This window comes from Morus notabilis, unplaced genomic scaffold, assembly GCF_000414095.1.
Source record: "Morus notabilis unplaced genomic scaffold, ASM41409v2 Scaffold897, whole genome shotgun sequence".
Taxonomy (NCBI): domain Eukaryota; kingdom Viridiplantae; phylum Streptophyta; class Magnoliopsida; order Rosales; family Moraceae; genus Morus; species Morus notabilis.
The window spans coordinates 282134-301982 of record NW_010357386.1 but is presented as its reverse complement, the minus strand read 5'-3'; the positions used below and the strand labels follow the sequence as shown (position 1 = coordinate 301982).

Genomic DNA, 19849 nt, shown 5'->3' with positions numbered 1-19849 from the left:
TGAAAAAAAAAAAAAAAAAAAAAAAAAAAAGCCTTTAAACCCAAGAAGTCAAAAGGAGCTTCTAGTATAGCCCTAATCTTCATTTACGTAACATTGCATGATGTAATTAAAGGTTCAGTTGTCGACAGGACATTTGATCTCTATATAAGCCTTTGTTCCAAATACTATGGATGCATGAAAACCTCCCTCTCTATAGGTACAAATTTCTTCACTAGCCAGCTAGTTCTTTTTCTGCTCTCTTAGTATTCTCTCCATCAGCAATATTTTATCAACCTCGCGAGCCCTTTGCCACTCCAAAGAATATACGCACAATGGAAAAAATAGAGCAAGCAATACCCATAAGCTTGAATAATGATGACAAAATTAACGACTTGACGTCCAGTCTGAACCCAAAATCCAAAAATTCAAGCACATCACAGTCCGCTTTCTGGGCACTGTATGCAAAGCATTTTCAACCTGGCCTTTTCAGAATATATATATATATATATATATATATATATATATATATGTAATACCTTTCTGAAAAGGCCAGGTTGAAAATGCTTTGCATACAGTGCCCAGAAAGCGGACTGTGATGTGCTTGAATTTTTGGATTTTGGGTTCAGACTGGACGTCAAGTCGTTAATTTTGTCATCATTATTCAAGCTTATGGGTATTGCTTGCTCTATTTTTTCCATTGTGCGTATATTCTTTGGAGTGGCAAAGGGCTCGCGAGGTTGATAAAATATTGCTGATGGAGAGAATACTAAGAGAGCAGAAAAAGAACTAGCTGGCTAGTGAAGAAATTTGTACCTATAGAGAGGGAGGTTTTCATGCATCCATAGTATTTGGAACAAAGGCTTATATAGAGATCAAATGTCCTGTCGACAACTGAACCTTTAATTACATCATGCAATGTTACGTAAATGAAGATTAGGGCTATACTAGAAGCTCCTTTTGACTTCTTTTGGTTTAAAGGGTTTTTTTTTTTTTTTTTTTTTTTTTTTCACAACTCAAGTTACAACTTAAATTCTATTACTACAATATTTTCTCTTACAAAAATTTGAATTATTCAACTTTTTTACTACAATATTTTTCTCTCACATACACAACTCAAGTTCTTAACTTGAGTTGTGAAACAAACATTTATTTCTAAATCTTAAAAGTTCTGTTTGGCTTCTTTGGCTTAAAAGCTACTTGTGAAAGTGTTACCATAAGAGTTTTGCCTTTTCAAATACGCTTCTACTCAAAACCACAACTCGTGACATTTCAAAAAAATAATCTTTTAAATAGACTTTAAAACTTATATAAGAGATTTAATAAGATATTATAAACTTTATTTAAACATTTTTATTACTTATTAGTAAATTTTAAAAACTATTTTGACTCATTTAAACTCTTTTAAAAATATAGTTCCAAACATTTATTTAAAAGTTACAGTTTTTACTTCTTTTCTTTTACTGAAAAAGCAACGGACCCTAATATTTGCATCTATGACTCTTTCTTTACCCATTACGTGAGGTAATTAAGGGAGTGTTTCCAAAATAGTTGATGTTTATTATATACATTTTTTCTCGGTTGAATAATGTTTAATATTGTTTATTATAAACATGCTATAGACATCATGACATAATGATGTACTTGTCTGTTGTCTTTCTTAGATCGAGATATGTTTCTTTACCAACTAATCGGTTGGTGATTATGATTCAATGATTTTTCTCCTAAATATATCTTTAATAAATTTTCCTCTCGCTTTCCTTCTGTCAAAGACTCAAAAGTCGATATTTTAAGAGTGACTAGGGTTTTGATCTAGTCATAACAAGCTGGTGATTTGGTCAGAATTGATGATCACTTCCAGTACAAATATTACGTAGGTTGAACTCTGGTTCCACTAGCAAAAGACATATATAGCTTTCTGCTTCATATGGGAAGGCATATATAGTACTGTGACAACTTATTTTTGGCAGCCACGTATATCTTCTCTTCACAAGATATATATAACATGATATAATAGAGTATAAACCCAAACAACTTTTATTTGGGTTAATTTTGAGAAAAATGAAGAGCATTACATGTTTGGAAATATTTTGCTGCTAATATGAACTTTCTTTAGTTAAAAGTAAACATTTCAAAAAAAAAAAAAAAGAAGTTAAAACCGTAAATTTCAGGATTTGCAACCAAAAATTGAAATGGGAAATGTATGATTCATATGGAAGAGTACGTGTACATGTATAGCATGCACTTGTTTGCAAACATTATCATTGGTTGAACATGTACCGTCTAAATTTGTTTTTTCTAATGGTTTTACTTTGATCTACTGTTTTTTTTTTTTTTTTTTTCGATAACGAGTTAAATTTTGTAATAAGATAGTTATGATGGTAGATAAAAACTAAGTTTTTACTAATTTGTTCTTTTCAAAATAAATATTAATGGACAGAGAAGTAAATCCTCCGGTCAATTTTATTAATAAGAAAACAAACATACTGAAAAGATCAACGTAAACAATCAGAATATGACATGAGCTAATTACCCAGTTTTATTTACACAAATTGAAACTCCTACTTCGAACACAAACATCAGTCATTTTTCTCTCTGGTATCAAGGATCACAACTTTATGCGAATATGCCAATTTATTCCAAACTTTAAATAACTAATTAATTCCATTTCTTTGTGCGCCTTTATGTAGTTATCAAGTTTCTCCCTTTAAAAATCAATGTACTAGGTAAGACCTCATTGTTAACTTCTGGTGAAATTACGTACGCAAGAGCAAGGTGTGACTTTAGCAATTCCTTAACCATTGTTTTTTCTTTTTGTTCTTTGTTTTTACTTATAATTGGCTCCAAATTGATTATAATATATATAGGAGGCTGCTATAGTTTAATGTCGTAGGAATCGTCAGTCCAATAATCGTTAAGCAAAGAAAATAATCATATCAATTTAAAAATAGGAATATTATTTGATAGATAAAAACATGTCAATTAATTAAAATAATAGAATGATACTTACTGATGGGGACTTGTTGGAATAAGAAAATCAAAACTCGATAATATCTTAACATCACTCATTTTCTAAACAAAATATATATCTATGAATCGGTGTTAAATTATTCAAGGGTCTGTTTAGTTCGTTGATTTTAGTTTTTAATTCGAGTTGAGATGTGACTTTATGTGAGAATTTTTTTATTATAGTAAAAAAAGTTAGATGTGACTATTTCTGATAGCTTTTTATTGTAGCAAAACTAGAATTATAAACTCGAATCGGTGAAATGAACGAGGTCTTGATTACTAGTTTTCTTGTTGTCAACTTCCACGTATTTTTGCTCAAAAAAAAAAAAAAAAACGTTTATGTGTTTGACTCTTTTGAGTGTTGAGCAGCATACTGAATCCCTCATGTTATGATATCCTATTATTTTGTGTGTGGGTCCCTGTGGGAGTTGGTAAAAGATTTCTTGAATTTCAATATTTGGGATACCATGCAATGTTGTAACTGATATGTCAATAGTAAATTTAACATTTGAATGTAAAAAACACTCTTCAATGCAGAAATTTGTTGTGTCAAATTTGTCATATAGTATGTGTTGTTGCAAATTTGCCACTTAGTATATGAAAATTAGGTACTTGGTTGTTTTTGGTTGATATATTTTGTTTTTTATTTAGTCAGTAATCATAACGTTTAAATTTTTAAATTATTTTAAAATTAAAAGTTTGTTTTTACAACTTTTAAAATTTAATGATTATGGTAAAAAGTAGATTTATCGTTTGAAATAACATTATATAAATATTGGAGTATAAATAAAAATAACATGTCAAATATACTATTAACATTAATATTTTTGTTGGAGATGGTGTTAGATTGTTATATATCTCATTCTTTTTTAGATAAACACATGAGAAATGGTTCAACCAGTGTCAGGGAATAGATTCAGATCCCAACTTGGCTTATTGTTATACATCTCTTATTCAATAATTTTAGTTTTTCCACAAATTAACACCGGTTTCTCACAAAAGGTTAATTATGCATCTCTCATTCAATAATTTTTAGTTTTACAAATATGGCACGTATATACATGTATGCTTCTTAATTTTCAGCATTTAATTCTAGCGTATTCAACTCGTGGCATCGTACTGCGGTAATATACTGAAAACCATTAGATTTTGTGGTTCCTTTGGGAGTGGCTTTTGCTTATGAAGCAGAGCTATTGGGTGTGATTACGGCAATTGATTATGCTTTTAATCATGGATGGACTGATTTGTGGTTTGAATGTGATTCCGTTTATGTCGTGCAGCTTCTCAAATCTCGAGGCATAATAGTGATTTTGATTTCACAAGTTGTTGTATAATAAATATAAATAGTAGAACAATTTTGGTTATTTCTAATTTGACCTTCTAAGAACCACATATAGGGTTTTAGATATATTTTTGAACGTATTAATATTTAGTATTCTAAGTTGAAATTGTCAATCTCAGAAACCCTTCAAGCCCCAGGAGAAAATATTAATATATGTTTTTTTGTTTAACGGAAAAATAAGGAGGTAAGCTAATTTTATATTCTTTGTTACGGAAGTCGGCCCTATAAGACTCATGTGCTGTTCTTTGTTTCTACTAAAATATTGTTTCTTATTATGTTGTCAGATTAGGAGGTTGTTCTTATCTTCTAACACAAGTCATTCATTCTTTATAGGATAATAACACTATGGCGCATCCCAACTCTTATATATAATCTGTTATCTACAAATTTTCTATCTCGAGTAAATCAAAATATGTATAGTTTGATATAATACGTTGGAATGTACAAACATTTTCTATCAGTGTTATGCCCCGATTAGGAGGTTGTTGGAATGTCATTCATATTTTGCTCTATATCGCTCCGATTCGTAAAAGAAAAAAAGTAAGATCTGATATCACTTGTCTTCTCTCGCCATTTATTTTAAAAACACATTTTTCTATTTTTTTTTTTTGAAAAACAAACATTTTTCCGGTTTTTACTCTAATTCTTTTGTTTATATATATATATATATATGTATGTATATATATGTATGTATGGACAGAAAAGAGAGAAAGCAAACTCTTTAACGCATACCAAGTTTTAGATTAGCACCCACTAGGCCTCTAATCCACGCCAAACTAGCACCCACTAGGCCTCTACTCCACGCCAAACCTCCAACTCAATATATTAAACTAAGATAAAAGAACTCACACTATTACCTGTCTAATTATTTTACAGAAATTAAAGGATATTGAACCTAACTCAACCTAATAAAACTAATTTGTTAGGGAGAGATTATCCTCACATTCTTAAGTGGATCATGCCAATATCTCCAGTCAATGTGAGATTCTAATACGCTCCTCACGCATAGCGTGGACAACCACTGCAAATAAGTCGATATTGGGGGATCCAACATTATAAAATTGAGCATGCTCTGATACCATTTTACAAAAATCAAAGAATATTAGACCTAACTCAACTTAACAAAACTGAATTATTAAGGAAAGATTGCACTCACCTTATTAAGTGAATCATACTAATATCTCATGTCAATATGAGATTCTAATATAGCCATATACAACAAAAGAAAAACGAAACAATACTCCTGTACATGACAACGAAATTAGAAATAAACTACCCACATGAGAACAAAAGTATGAGAATCTAATCTTGAGGTCTGTTTGCGTATCTTTTTATAATTAAAGCCTTGACGTTTCAGAAACCTTTCAGTAAAAGCCATATTTTGCAGCTTCTAAAAAACTCTTCTAATAAGACTTTTAAACTTGTGAGTTCAAGTAAGACTAAAATTTTTTATAACATATTTATTGTTTATTTGAATATTTAAATGCTATTTTTAGTTCATTAAGCTCTTTTAAAAGTTTCAAACAACGCCTATGCTTTTGTGTTCAAAGCACGGGGAGTTTCAAGTTGCACAATTAAAAAAAAAAAAAAAGGATCGCAGCATGCCCCCCTTTTTTTTTTTTTTTTTTTTTTTTCATTTTGCTAGGTTTTTCTTGTTGTCTGTCTTATTTTCTTGTTTTGTTAGCCCTTGTAATTGAATTAATTTTGAACTTTTTATTTTTTTATTTCTTATTTTGTCTTTTTTATTAAAGAATTAGAGTAGTTGTCTAATATAGAAAGACTTGCTTAGTGACTATAATTAGGATATGCTAAGTCCCGTTTATTTCACCGATTTGAGTTTAGAATTTGAGTTTTACTGCAATAAAAAGCTCTCAGAAACAGTTACATCTAATTTTTTTACTACAGTAAAAAACTTTCACATAGAGTCACATCTCAATTCGAATTAACGAATTAAACAGGCCCATCTATATTAAGTTTCTTTACTATCAATCTTCCACATCTATATTAAAAAAGTACATGTTATTCTAAATACTAATTGAAAAGTCACAACTTTTATTTTTCTTCTACTGTCTAAAAATAAAAGCAAAAGCAATATTTAATCAAGCCTTTGATCATAGAAGCAATGGTAATTTTTATTTCTTTAAAGTTATAATAAATGAGTTTTAGAAAAACTAAAATCTCGTCGAGAGAAAAGTCCTTTTTTTTTTTAAATAGTGAATACAAAATTAATTCACCTGAGACAATTTTTACAATGAGGTTCTTATTTTACTAATGTAACTATATATCTTACACATTACATAGAACATTGACATGATACAAGTTAAAACTAGTACATTCTAGAAGTTGGCCTACGTGATTATTCTCACTAACAAATAACAAGTAGCACTAAACCTAGAAATTAAGGTTCCATAAAAAGTACACTAATGCATATATGACACAAAAATATTGCAATATTGTATATAACTAATAATATCAAACTGCAGAACTGACGGCGGGCTCTTTGTTGTCATCAACCTGAACATTGTTGGTCATCAATCGACGGAGTTTAAGTGATATTGAAGGATTGATGATGGGTTTGCGCTCACTCAACTGAATGATCTTATAAAACCATGAGCCCAGCAATGTTCCGGTGACTGGTCCCGCAAAATACACCCAAAGACCTTTGTACTCTGCACTGGCAATTGCCGGGCCCAGTGTTCTCGCTGGATTCATTGATCCACCTGATACTGGCCTGCATACGATCAAAGCTTTTATTTTTGTAATTTTTAAAACAAATACCCCTAATTCTTGTTTTTATTTCTGTCTCCTTGCAACAACGTTTGTTACTAAAGATTTAAAATTTGTTTTTTTTTTCCTGTAAATAAATATGTGATATCAGAAAAACTATATATTCCAATTAAAGTGGAATTAGAGCTAATTGTTTATTGAAAATAATGGTGTGACCATGAAATTACTGTTCATACGATAATGGACTAATCCTACACATAATTAATTAGGTCCAAATATATTGTTTAGATGTTATTGATGGCATTGTCGTGTGAATAATGTCAAATTCTTAATTAATAGAAATACTCTTGCATGCGTTGTTTGTTCGGTGGCCTTGTTGACATCCTACCCCCCCTTTTTTATTTTTTGATAAATTTCCCTATTTGATTATATGAGACATTTTTTTTTTTGTTTCGTCAGATGAATTTAATTCTATAGCTATTAATTATTTTTGCTTAATTAAATACCCAGCTACGATTGATGTTATACACACGGCTGAACCGACCGCCAAACCTGCAAGCTCTCCTACCTGCAACCGCAAATAAATTACTCATTAGTCCAGTAATTTATATAATAGGATTTTCAAAAAAAAAAAAAATCGTGGTATCCATCGAATATTGTTCTAGGAATTTTTATTAAAACGGGTTATTGGAGTGTAGTTTAGATATATATTTTCAATAATTTGACTAGTTAATTTGAGGTCAGGGGTTATTTTTGTTAATTATTATTACTATTATTATTTAATGTGCAGGGGTTACTTTTACACTACTTTAAAAAAAAAAACACGATGGATAAACGTGTATTTTGAAAGAACACAATAGATAATATTTCAGGCATTTGTATAGTAAGCTGAAAGGATAAAAATTAATAATATTTTAACTAAACAATATATACTATTGGTTATAAACTACTTGAAAAAAAAAAAAAAAAAAGGAATTTTGTGATTTCAAAGTTAGCATGCAGAATGGGTTTTTTTTTTTTTTTTTTTTTTACCGCTTTAGCATCAGTGGCTACAGCAGAGGTGATAAACATCATGTTAAAAGTGACAACAATCTCCATAGCTAAAGCTTTAACATCTGTCCCAGAAGGTGTTGTGGTGCCAATACGCTCAATTGGGTCTAGCAGTTCACGAAGTGTTAATGCGGCACAAATTGCTCCTGTGAATTGAGCTAACGCATAGAACGGTACCTGCAACACAAGGAAAAAAAAAAAAACAAAAAAAAAAGAAGCCTTTTAATTTATTATTATATATTAAACCTCCGAGGAATCTATTTTTAATTTCAGTTTTCTATAATAATTGGTCAAGCTGAATTAAACAAATTTTTACACAACTTGACAAACTGATCATATACAATACATGTGATATTGTCTAGAGAAATTATTTCAACATATAATTTGAATATTTAATTAAGTACGGTTCATCCAATCAATGATGAAACTATATGCACGTTGAAAGGTCCCGCAGTATCCCATACCAAATATAGTTTATAGCACATCTTTTATTAATTTAATAATTATATTTCGGCCGTTTGTCTTCTGTGAATGAGATCCTAACTTTCCTTGAATACATTGTGAATGAGAATATTCGTATTTTCAAAAAGTTAGTTGATCATTCCTGTTTTATACGATCTGAAGCCTCAAGGTCAACGAGCTTTATCAAGTTGAAGTATAAATTAATTTTAAACTTATTTAATATCCTCTTTAAGATAACATACTAGAAAAAATATCTCAACCATTTTAATATTCTTCTTTGCTATAAAACGAAATGACTAAAGACAGAAAGTACACATTTGTCCCGTAATGAAAAATCCAAGGTTTACGTAGTATGTAACTTTCAGTCTCTTGTACATATCTAAAATATAATATTGCGCCTTATAATTTTATTGTTAATCTCGCTTGTAATTTGATGTTGCACGTGTACCTCCCCCCACCCAAAAAGAAAACCCCCTTGTTTTAGCCACAATTAAAGCATTTGTCGGATAGTGAAAGATGGGTGCATAAAAACAAGTTCAATGTCCGGTGACCGATCTCGTTGACCGGTTTATTTTGTTTTTGTTTTCATCATTTTAAAGACACTTTGCCTAATAATGTGAAGCAACAGTACCAGCTCACATATCATTTTTATTTTTATCATTTCGGTCTAATATTGGATTAGGATGTGGCTTATTTTGAGTCATTTTTACGTTGTTGAATCTTGTTCTAGTGTCATTTTGTAAAGGAGTTCTTTCTGTTTGTTAGTTTACCAATCTATCCCAAAAGTTTAAGCTGTTAGGAGGTGAGTCAACAATAATTTTATACTTTAACACTCCCCCTCACGTGTGGGCTGAACAATGAGCAATCGTGTGGGTAAATTAATTAGAAAGCCCAACACGTGAATATTTAAGCCCGAGATATATTAAAGACCCAACACATGATAATTTTTAAATGGGGATAAAGAGTGCAATTACGGGGGTTTGAACTCAGGACCTCCCGCTCTGATACCATGTTAGTTTACCAATCCATCCTAAAAGCTTAAGCTGTTAAGAGGTGAGCCAACAATAATTTTATACTTTAACATTGTTTTTGTGATAGATGTGTGTTTGTATTGTCTAGTTATGTAAGTGATACACGTTTCTTTGACTTTCATGTTGCCTTATATCTTTTCCTAATTTAATGGCTCTTTAATGAAAATATTTCATTGCCATTCAAAAGAAAAAAAAAAACATTACCTTAAAAAAATTATTGAATATTAATTAAATGCAGAGTGCCAAGGACGTGTGAAGCTAATCAAACTATGTGGCCCTAAATTAGAAAAAGGATCTTAAGCTAACGAACAATGCTAAGAGGTACTAGAGATACTCAGCTTACTAATTGGGAGTAGGTTTCATATAGTTGGGATACAAGTCCACTTTCTATTAATTGAAGTGCTTTAGGTTTATATATATTTTATTTAGTTTGGTTCCATATAATTATGAAGTTGAAACATTTAAAACAAGAAACAAAAAAATAAAAAGTTGAAAGGGGCTGTTTTTGTTTTGAATGCAGAACACACTATTGAGCCCCCTTGGACAAGTAACCAACGGGAACTACTAATACTGCCCCACCAGGAGGGTACATATACTTGAATTTGGTTATCACCAAGAACATTGGATGTTCTAGCAGGAAAAAAAAAAAAAAAAAAGAGTGGATATATATCCATGAGATCAAGGAGCTCTTGGCGTATATATCTGGGCCAATGGTCCTAATATTCATCGGTAACAAGTAATTGTAATTGCCGGAAAGTGAAATGTGTGTTGAATAATTTCTCAATATGTTTATTTCTTTTTTCGATTTATTTTAAAGATTTTCTATAAGCAAATCGATATATATATATATATATATATGAATTAAACTAATGCCAAACGAGACCATATTTTTATCTTTCATTTATATATTTATTTTTATAGTTTGAGTCTTCGTAGTTTCATGTCTTCGTTTAAATATCTCTACTCTCTAGTGAAATTAATATATATATATATATATATTGTTTTTTTTTTTCGCAAGGGAATACTCATTGCTTCTTTTTTTATTATTATTATTTGAATTTGAGGTGTGATTTTTGAATTTTACACTTTATGGTGGAATTGGTTGTGAAATTGCCCTTAAGATTATATCTGTAACCATAAATTCATTGCTTATTGTTATTCACGAGAATAATTATTCAGGTTTCTTGTAACATCCGATTAAATTAATTATGATTAATTAATTAAATTTAATAATTAGTGTTAATTAATTTAAAATTAGTAAAAGATTCTCAATTATAATTATCATATAAAAGATATTTTTTTTTCAAAAATGATTTTTTTAAAATTAATACTACTCTCTCGAACAGTTTTAAATATCGATAGTCAATTTTTCAAAATAAAAATAAGAAATCATTTTATACACTATTCAAATTTAGTTTTGAAGTCTAATTATTAAATTTGTACAAAAAGTCAAGCCTATTTTCCTTTTTTTTTCCTTTTTCTTTTTTCTTTCTCCTTTTTCTCTCCTCTCACCCTCGCACGTACACACACTCTCTCTCTCCACGCCGGCCACCTACCACGGATGAGATTCCGGTGTCGTTACGCGACACCGCCCACACCATCGGAAATCTCTCGACGAGCTGGACTCGTTGACATGCCGCACGACCTCCATCTCCGCCGAAAACAGCCGCAATCGCCGGCGAAATGTCCAAAAACTACCGAAACTGCTCGCCGTCGTAACTTTGTCGTCCGACCTCCGATCGGAGTGATTTCGGTCCCTATGGACTCAGCTCGAAGAGACGAAGAAACTCCATTCTTTTCCACAGCTTGATTCTGGCCGGAGCACCACCGTCCATGGTGGTCGGAGTTCCCGCCACCGCTGCCGCCGTTCACCTCCTTTCCGGCAGCCGTTTTCGACACCGCCAGTGTCAATGGACTCAGAGAAGAACGCTGAGCAAAACCCCTATGACAATTTGATGGTCCCGCCACCGTTTTCCGGAAAACGGAGCCGCCGCCGCCGCCGTCCGATGAGATATGGGGTGGTTCCGATGATCCAACCGTTGGATCGTCATGATTTTGTCGTCAAAACACTCAGAAGGAAGTGGGTAACAGAAGCCCTTGGCCTATTTTGAGGTTCCTTTGCCGGAGAATCGGGAACCAAGTCGCCGGATTTTGCTTACGTTTTTGAGTTTGATCGGAGTGGATAGAGGCCGAATTTGGTGAAATTGACTGCACCATTGAACTTAGGATGGTCGATTTAGGTGGGGTAGGAGACAAGTCCGCCGCGGAAATGTGCTCCGGCAACTCCGCCGCCCCTGCCGATGCCGCCAGATTCCGGCGAGTCTCAGTTCTTGAGGTTTCTGACGTCCGATCGAAGATCTGAGACCATATCCTAACTCGTTTTGACGTGCTGAACGCAACAGTGATCTCCGTTTGTGCTAATTCGACTTCGTTGAAAAGTCTACACAACTGTGCATGCAGATTGAGGCGAATCGAGTTGAGGTTCAGAGCGAGCCGTAGAGCTTTAAGAATAGACGGTTAGACAGCGTAAAGTTATCCATAAATTAAATTGTCAAAATGTAGGATATTCTTGTCCATATCCTTGTTAGCCTTACTTTAAATGATTTTGGCCCATTAAAATGCTTTAGAACAAAACATGTTAAAAGAAAAATGGTTTTAAAGGCAATAGTATGAATAATGCTATTAAATTTTCAATGATTTTAAAAATGAGATTTTAAAGAGTATTATTTCTTGAAATGAAATATTTTAAGAAATGATAAAACGCATGGTGGCCACAGAGATCGGGATATGAAAATCATATCATTGGGGCAGATTCTGAAACCTGTACAGTCAACTTCTTACTTAGTGGTGTTATGGCTATGTATATTTTTATTATATAAATATTTTATTACTACTACGTGAGTAATTTCTTTTTCTAAAAAATGATAATCGGTTCCGGGTGTATGTCTTCAGACCGTGAATACATTTATTTATAATGTTTTATAAAATTATATCATACTGAGCATTCTACTCACTTTTATTATGTTTTCAATGTTGTAAATCCTTCCTTTAGAGTTAGCGGTTTATATTTACAACGTGACAAGTGGATGTCAATGGATTGAAGGTGCGAGATTCGAAACGGTACGTTTGTTTCGGATTTACAGTTTTAATTCTGAGATGTACTGTATTTCTATATATAAACTGTATTGGTCGATATTGTCCCATAATTGTACTATTTTTCTTGGACTTTATGGACTGTTTTAAATATTATTAGTAAAAAAAATCTCCGGAGCAAACTATATTAATATTTATGTATTTATTTTTGTGATTTTTATTAAAAAGTCAAGTTAAATTAAATTAAATTTTAAATTAAACCATAATAATCACGGTTCTATGTTTAGGGTCGTGACATTTCTTGTATATGTTGAGGATATATTGGAATCTCCGCCTTAACTAACCATATGTTTTCCGCCTAAGTTTCTGTGCGAACAAACCAAAAAGTAAGAGCTAATTATCTTTGAATAGATATGATTGAGAACGTCCTAATAATTGAACTTAATTAATTAATAGGTTTTTAACAGCACTTTCAAGCCAAGAAAAAGATATGTAAGTTTTTTCTTCAGAGGACTGCATATATTATATATATATAGTGCACTTTAGGTAAAAAAGAGTTTCATGATGATAATTAGAATGCAGAGAGATTTCGTAATCAAGGGGATGCGGACAAGTACCTGTTTCCATGGAAAACGTAGAAAAGTTGCGAAACCGATAGTGACAGCGGGATTCATGTGTGCACCGGAGATGTGACCGACGGAGTAGATCATGACTGTCACTATGAGTCCTCCAGCGATTGATGCTCCCAACTGCGAGATTCTGCGGTTGTCACTGTTGCTGATTGCTGCTGCCGCGCATGTCACAAACACCAACATAAATGTTGCTACCGTCTCTGCCAATACCTGTAGTAATTGTAACCATTATAAATGTTCAATTCAATTCTTATTTATTTATTTATTTATAAATATTCAATTCAATTCAATATATATATCTATATTTATATACGATCAGCTACATAGTACTATCAATTTATTTTTTTGGGTACCTTTTTAAGAAGACCGGGTTGGTAATTGTCTTTATAGAGTTGCCAAATACGGGACTGAATCTGGGATTTTGGATTCTGAACGGACACAAATTCATTCAAGTCATTATGAGTCGATTCTCTGGGCACTATTGCTTGTTCTATCCCGTCCATTTATAATACTATTGTGTTTCTGTGGAAGGGGGAGAAAAGGGCAGAATTTTAGGTAGCGAAATGGCAAGAGGAGAGTTTTTGACGCATCAATGGTGTTTGGAACATGGAGTTAGATGGAGAGATCAATTAATATAAATTTGTCTCCATAATGAGAAGCTTAAGCGGTAGCTAGCTATGCTTTTCATGCCTCACAAGTATAATAATATATATATATATATATATATATATATGTCTACGTGTATGATTTAGAAGACTTAATAACAAATATCCCAACGTAGACTTTGAGACGTGTAGTACATGATATAAAGGGGTTTAGGGAAATAACGTTAACGAAGGGGGTTATTATATAAAAATGTCTAATCATGACGTGGTCTATATTATTTTATTTCTTTGTTTGTGCAAGATATGTTTCTTTAACAACTCATTGGTTGGTTGATTACGATTCAATGATTTTTTTTTTCCTCTTAATTTCTTTAATTAATTTTTCCTCTTAACCCACATCGGATACCTCTATTCTGCCAAATTGAAGTCAATATTTTAAGTTATTCAGCCAAAAAAAAAAAACAAAAAAAAACAAAAACAAAAAACAAAAAATAAAAGAAAAGAAAGAAAGAAAGAGAAAAGAATTCAATAATTTAAGAGGTACCAATTATATTAGCGAAATGTTGTGTACAGGTTTTGATCCGGTCAACCCCGCAATGACTACTGTATATGCAGGTTAAACTTGCAAATTAATTCCCCACCTAGTAATTAGAAAAAAAAAAAAAAGGGTTCACTTTGCTTTAAGGAAGGCATATATAAATTTCTGCCATGTGTAATGTGTTTCTTGGCAGATTTGAGTGCGAAATTGGTAGCCTTATCTTGGCCTTCTTTCAATATGGAAAAGATGACAAAATCCAAACCAAATTTTGTTTTCTTCGGAAAGTTGAAGACCGACATTACATGTTCGGAAGATGATCAGTACTGGACTGCCAATTTAGCTGAACACATTTTAGGGGATAAATAAAAAAATAAAAAAATAAAAATAAAAAAATAAAAATAAAACTATCCGCTGAGAACTTTTTGTTAGTCTTATCTTTTTAGAGAGAGTAGAGATCATCAATTCTGAATGATGTGCCTCTTTTCTCGTTACATAAATTGTTGCGCGTAATTTAGGATCCGTTCATTTCACCGATTTAAGTTTAAAATTCGAGTTTTGTTACAGTAAAAAGCTCTCAGAAACAATCACATTAAATTTTTTTATTACAGTAAAAAGTTCTCACATAAAATCACATCTCAACTCGAATTATAAATTTAAATCAACGAACTAAACGGACCCATAAAATATTGGTATAAATGTTTGGCTTCCTGGGCAAAATGTTAGGCAGATCAGAAAAGTGTCATTTGCGCGGTTTTTAGAGTTGGGTACCTAAGTCAAACGCACTAAATGTGATCCGTGCTATTTTAAGATTGGCAAGCCTCAGAAATTTCGTCATTTTAAAGTGGCTCTGTTTGCCGCACTTACTTTATATTCTTTACTTTGTTTGAATTTATTTAATTAATAATTTCCTTTACTTGAGTGCTGCCTATACGAACTGATATTTTGAGTTGTTGAAGAAACTCATTCACTAGAGACTAGAGTGTGTGTGTGTGTGTGTTTTGTTTTTTGTTTTTTTAGGCGTAAAAAAACGACATCAACACGGAAAGACAGAAAGGAAAAGGTAACACCCGAGGAAAACAATAACAATTAATGTAAGAAACGACGTTAGAATAATAAAACGGCAGAACAATAAAATATACCTGGTAAAACGACAATAATACAAAAGCGACACTAGCTAAGAAAGAGACAGAATTGGATAAACACACCCGACTGAAAACCACAATGTAAAAAAAAAAAAAAAATACAAAACCGGAAGGAAAATGACACGAGATTTGAATACGACACTAAACAAAGAAAACGACATGAAGGAAACTACCTAATATGAATTCGACGACAATAAAAAATATACCAAACGAATACAACGAAGGAACATTGAACTTGAAACCAGATAAGAACCTAAATAAATAAAATTAAACTAAAGAATAAAAAGATGAAAAACGACAACAGATTGAAGATGACTCTGAACCACGAAAACGACGGAAATAAGACAAACCACCGCAAAAACGACAAATGACAAGGAAACGACAGGAAAAATGAATCTTCCAGAAATAACCCATTCTAAGTAGAGGACCTAAAAGGTTCATTTAATATTATATTTTTTCTTGTAATTACAATAATAAGAAACTCTAACCTTCCTTTTCTCTCTTTCTATTTTGCCTTGTGTATGTGACAAGACGGACATATTATAGAACTCATATTACTTACAAGTAACATATCCAAATTATAAGACCACTTGATCATATATAGCTTAAAAAGGTAAAAGGTGGTTACTGTTGGTGGAGGTATTTTAAATGAGGGCTGATCCAAGAGATCTGGGTATTCCATTACTGTATAATATGTTAAGTACTGTGGAGCTTAATTGTTGGCTTTGTCGATTATTATCTTACACAAAGGTTCGAGAAAATATAACAATTATGATGTGTGTGACGTAATTTCATATTAAGGCGAGCTTCTATAAATTTTATCTCTTTTTGTATTTTAATTTTTATCTATGATTTTATTACTTTCTTTAACATATAGAGTTAGAGCGTCTAATTCTTTAACACACATAACTACTATGTACATCACTTCAGGAAAAACACTTCATAGAAATTACAACCCAATAGGTTCTTTGGTGACCATTAATAGAGATTTTGTCTTGGTTCGGGAACTATTAGCTATTTATTTGTTGGCCTTTTACTAGCTTGTTCTTTTAGAGAATCAAATTCCAGCAAATATATATATGTATATATATATATATATATATGAAGTAGCTAACTAGGACTAAACTAGCACATACATTAATGACATTGGAAAATTTATCTATTTGTCACAATAACTTCTACAGAAATATACTATACATAGTTGCATATAATTTGTCTGAAAACATATAGAAACCTAGTCTAACTAAAGTTTTGAACATGATCATATTCCACTCGGAACATCTGAACACCTCTTAGAAAAGAAGACAAAGAAAAGACATTAGTTTCAAACCTAGCGTGTTACTTCTTCTCAAACTTGCCCGTGGCCATGGCCGTGGCCGCTGCCACTCTTCCTTCGAGGGAGTTTAAAGGAAAACGACGGAGTCATAGCGTGGGCCGGCTTGTCACTGACCCGAATCACTTTGTAAGTCAAGGAGCCCAGGAGTGTTCCAATAAATGGGCCCACCATGTACACCCAAATCCCTTTGTAGTACTTACTAGCAATTGCTGGCCCTATTGTTCTTGCCGGGTTCATCGATCCTCCCGATACTGGCCTGGAATATTTTCAGTATATATTCAGTACCCTAACTCATCAAGTTTTATTATTATTTTTATTTTAATCTTTTTCTTAAATAATAAACATGTGCCTAAGACCTCTTGGTCTAGTGGCACTGGAAAGTTAGGGTGAGTAGAGTTAGGGTTGGTAATCTGGGTAGCGATACGATGATATGATTCGAAACTCGTAAGAAGTTAATGGGTTTAGGTTTTCAATAAATAGGTTTGGATCATGATTGTGTTGAGATGATTAACACGATTAATAAATGGATTGGGTTATGGTTGACCTCATAACACGAATTGACACGATTAACTATATGTGTCATCTGTAATCTAATGATATGTGATATACCATGAAAGTTTATATGACATATTAAATACAAATAATGTGAATTTTAATATTTGTAAGTAAAATTCATTTATTTTTCTTAAAGAAAAAGATAAATTGACTAAAAAACATGTTAAACATGTCTTGACCGTGTTAAATAAGTCATTATTATATCAGTTATTTATTCAATATATTAATTTAAACGGATTATATGGATTGAGACAATTAACACGATTAATAAATGAATCGTGTTTGGATTGACATTTTTGACACATTTAATAAACATGTCGTGTTTAACTTGATATTTTCTGACACGATTAATAAATGAGTTGATACAAACACGACTCACTAACACGAATTATCACTCTTAAGTGAAGTGAGATTTGAGTGGAAAGTTGCGGGTTCAATCTCGTCTTATATAAAAAAAAAAAAATTAAAGTCCTACTTGAATGTCTTTTATTCCGTGGCATGTAGCTATGGACTTCGTGTCTCATGATTTGTTTTAGTGGAGGTGTCAGAAAGTAAATTCAAAAATTTAATGAGAATGTAATCACTGAGTGGAATCATGGATATAATTATTGTTACAAAATGGAAGAATTGAAATTATTAGTATAATAATTTTGGAACAATCATTGTAATTAGAGTTACGCCCTGAGATGCAGTTTTTATTTTTATTTTTTATTTTTTATTTTTTTTTAATGTAGGGGCAGTTTTGCTTGCTTACCCAGCTAAGATTGATGTTATGCACACTGATGAACCAACTGCTATCCCTGCTAGCTCCCCTATCTGTAGTCGCAGTAAAGTTGTGTCAATGCATAAAAGGAAAAAAAAAAAAAAAAAGAGAGAAAGAAAAAGAAAAAGAAAATAACAGGCGAAATAGTAGAAATGTGAGATTCAAAATAAATTAGGATTCCTACAGCTTTAGTATCAGTTGCCACAGCTGAGGTGACAAACATCATGGTAAATGTGACGACAATCTCCATTGCCAAAGCTTGCGAATCTGTTCCAGAAGGTGATGTTGTGCCAATACGCTTAATGGGGTCAAGAATTTCTCTTAGGGTAAATGCAGCCGAAATAGCTCCTGTGAGTTGAGCCGCTGCATACAGCGGGACCTACATTAACAAATAAAAAATTTATATTACACAAACATACAAATTCTATATTTCCTTTTCTTTCATAGCAATCATTTTTCTACAAAATCTCGCAACTTGGAAAAGATACAAAAGTTCTTAGATACGTATGTGTGTACATGTATATACAAAGAAGTCTGCTTATGCACTAATATAATAAGTACATGTTGAAGTTCAATATATATATATATATATATGTATATGTATAAACATACATAATATATAAATATGTAACACAATATTTATCTAATAATATTCTGCTGATTACCTGCTTCCAAGGAAAATGTCGAACGGCAGCAAAAGCGAGAGTAACGGCAGGATTCATGTGGGCACCGGAGATGTGGCCAACAGCGTAGATCATCACTGTCACAATAAGGCCACCCGCCACCGAGGCTCCCAGCTGCGACACCCTCCGTGGATCGTTTGCGCTGATTGCCCCCGCGCCGCAAGTAGCAAACACCAGCAGGTAGGTCGCTATCACCTCCGCTAGCACCTACCATATGATCAAGTCAAGTAGTACTAGTCTAGAAAAAAAAAAAAAAAAAGTACTATAGAACTACCATTATGTGATCCTAAATAAACATTGCGAAAAAATAACATGTTTTCCAATGCATTAACTAGTGGTATAGCGGAGTCGAGTTTTTGAACAAAATATTTTTTATAAATGATATAGAGAGGAATAGGATAACTGACATATAAAAAGAAATTAGTGATCCTCTAAAATAAAAAATAAAAAATAAATAAATAGTGCATATCGCAACTAAGTTTAGACTACCTTTTTATATAAACCAGATTCATATTGCTCCTTATACATTACCCAAAGAGGGGATGGGGGGGTCTGATTTTGTGGTTTAGGACTCTCATTAACTGGGACCACCAATGCGTTCGCGTTCTCACTCAAGCTTGCCACGGCTGGTTCTATTCTGTCCATGATTATGTGTGTGTGTGTGTGTGTATATATATATATATATTTTTTTTTTTTTTTCTCTATTACAAATTTAATTAAAGCTCCTACGAGTTTGCTAATTAGATTGGCAGTAAGAGGTTCATATATATAGAGAGAGTGCCGGAGAGAACAGAGTATTGCTAATGCTACTACTTAGTATAACCTAGCTAATTAATTATAGTAGGTTTTGGTGCATCAATGATGTTTGGAGCAACGGTTTAAATAGATCAGCTACCTAATCATAT

General features: G+C 32.2%; 3 protein-coding genes across 3 annotated transcripts in view; all 3 read right to left on the bottom strand.

Annotated features, from left to right (window-relative positions):
- LOC21396774 (aquaporin NIP2-3) overlaps positions 1 to 794 on the bottom strand; it is a 27371-nt gene extending 26577 nt beyond the window's left edge. The window contains exon 1 of the mRNA XM_024169597.1: positions 516 to 794. Coding sequence (XP_024025365.1) covers positions 516 to 677 — 162 coding nt within the window. The 5' untranslated portion in view covers positions 678 to 794. The remainder of the gene's footprint in view (positions 1 to 515) is intronic.
- A 5884-nt stretch (positions 795 to 6678) lies between these two features.
- LOC21396773 (aquaporin NIP2-1) lies at positions 6679 to 13841 on the bottom strand. Its single transcript, XM_010089856.2, has 5 exons — positions 13676 to 13841; positions 13308 to 13532; positions 8087 to 8281; positions 7561 to 7622; positions 6679 to 7058 (listed from the first exon to the last, which is right to left on the bottom strand). Exons 1-5 carry the CDS (start codon positions 13823 to 13825, stop codon positions 6800 to 6802), a joined length of 891 nt encoding a protein of 296 aa, XP_010088158.1. The 5' UTR covers positions 13826 to 13841; the 3' UTR covers positions 6679 to 6799.
- A 2780-nt stretch (positions 13842 to 16621) lies between these two features.
- Positions 16622 to 19589, bottom strand: LOC21396772 (aquaporin NIP2-2). Its single transcript, XM_010089855.2, has 6 exons — positions 19434 to 19589; positions 18927 to 19151; positions 18446 to 18640; positions 18253 to 18314; positions 16994 to 17199; positions 16622 to 16647 (listed from the first exon to the last, which is right to left on the bottom strand). The coding sequence occupies exons 1-6, from the start codon at positions 19587 to 19589 to the stop codon at positions 16622 to 16624; spliced, it is 870 nt and encodes a 289-aa protein (XP_010088157.2).
- Between the last annotated feature and the right edge of the window lie 260 nt (positions 19590 to 19849).

What these genes read in the sequence shown, in the direction of transcription:
- LOC21396772 (XM_010089855.2), bottom strand. Translation starts at nt 19,589, where the DNA reads ATGGACAGAATAGAACCAGCCGTGGCAAGCTTGAGTGAGAACGCGAAC. An exon ending in AATCTGGTTTATATAAAAAG is followed by an intron (nt 19,152 to 19,433) that starts GTAGTCTAAACT and finishes ATCATATGGTAG; the next exon opens with GTGCTAGCGGAGGTGATAGC. An exon ending in TAAACTCCCTCGAAGGAAGA is followed by an intron (nt 16,648 to 16,993) that starts GTGGCAGCGGCC and finishes TAAAAGAACAAG; the next exon opens with CTAGTAAAAGGCCAACAAAT.
- LOC21396773 (XM_010089856.2), bottom strand. Translation starts at nt 13,825, where the DNA reads ATGGACGGGATAGAACAAGCAATAGTGCCCAGAGAATCGACTCATAAT. An exon ending in TACGTTTTCCATGGAAACAG is followed by an intron (nt 8,282 to 13,307) that starts GTACTTGTCCGC and finishes CTTGTGTTGCAG; the next exon opens with GTACCGTTCTATGCGTTAGC. An exon ending in ATAACATCAATCGTAGCTGG is followed by an intron (nt 7,059 to 7,560) that starts GTATTTAATTAA and finishes GATCGTATGCAG; the next exon opens with GCCAGTATCAGGTGGATCAA.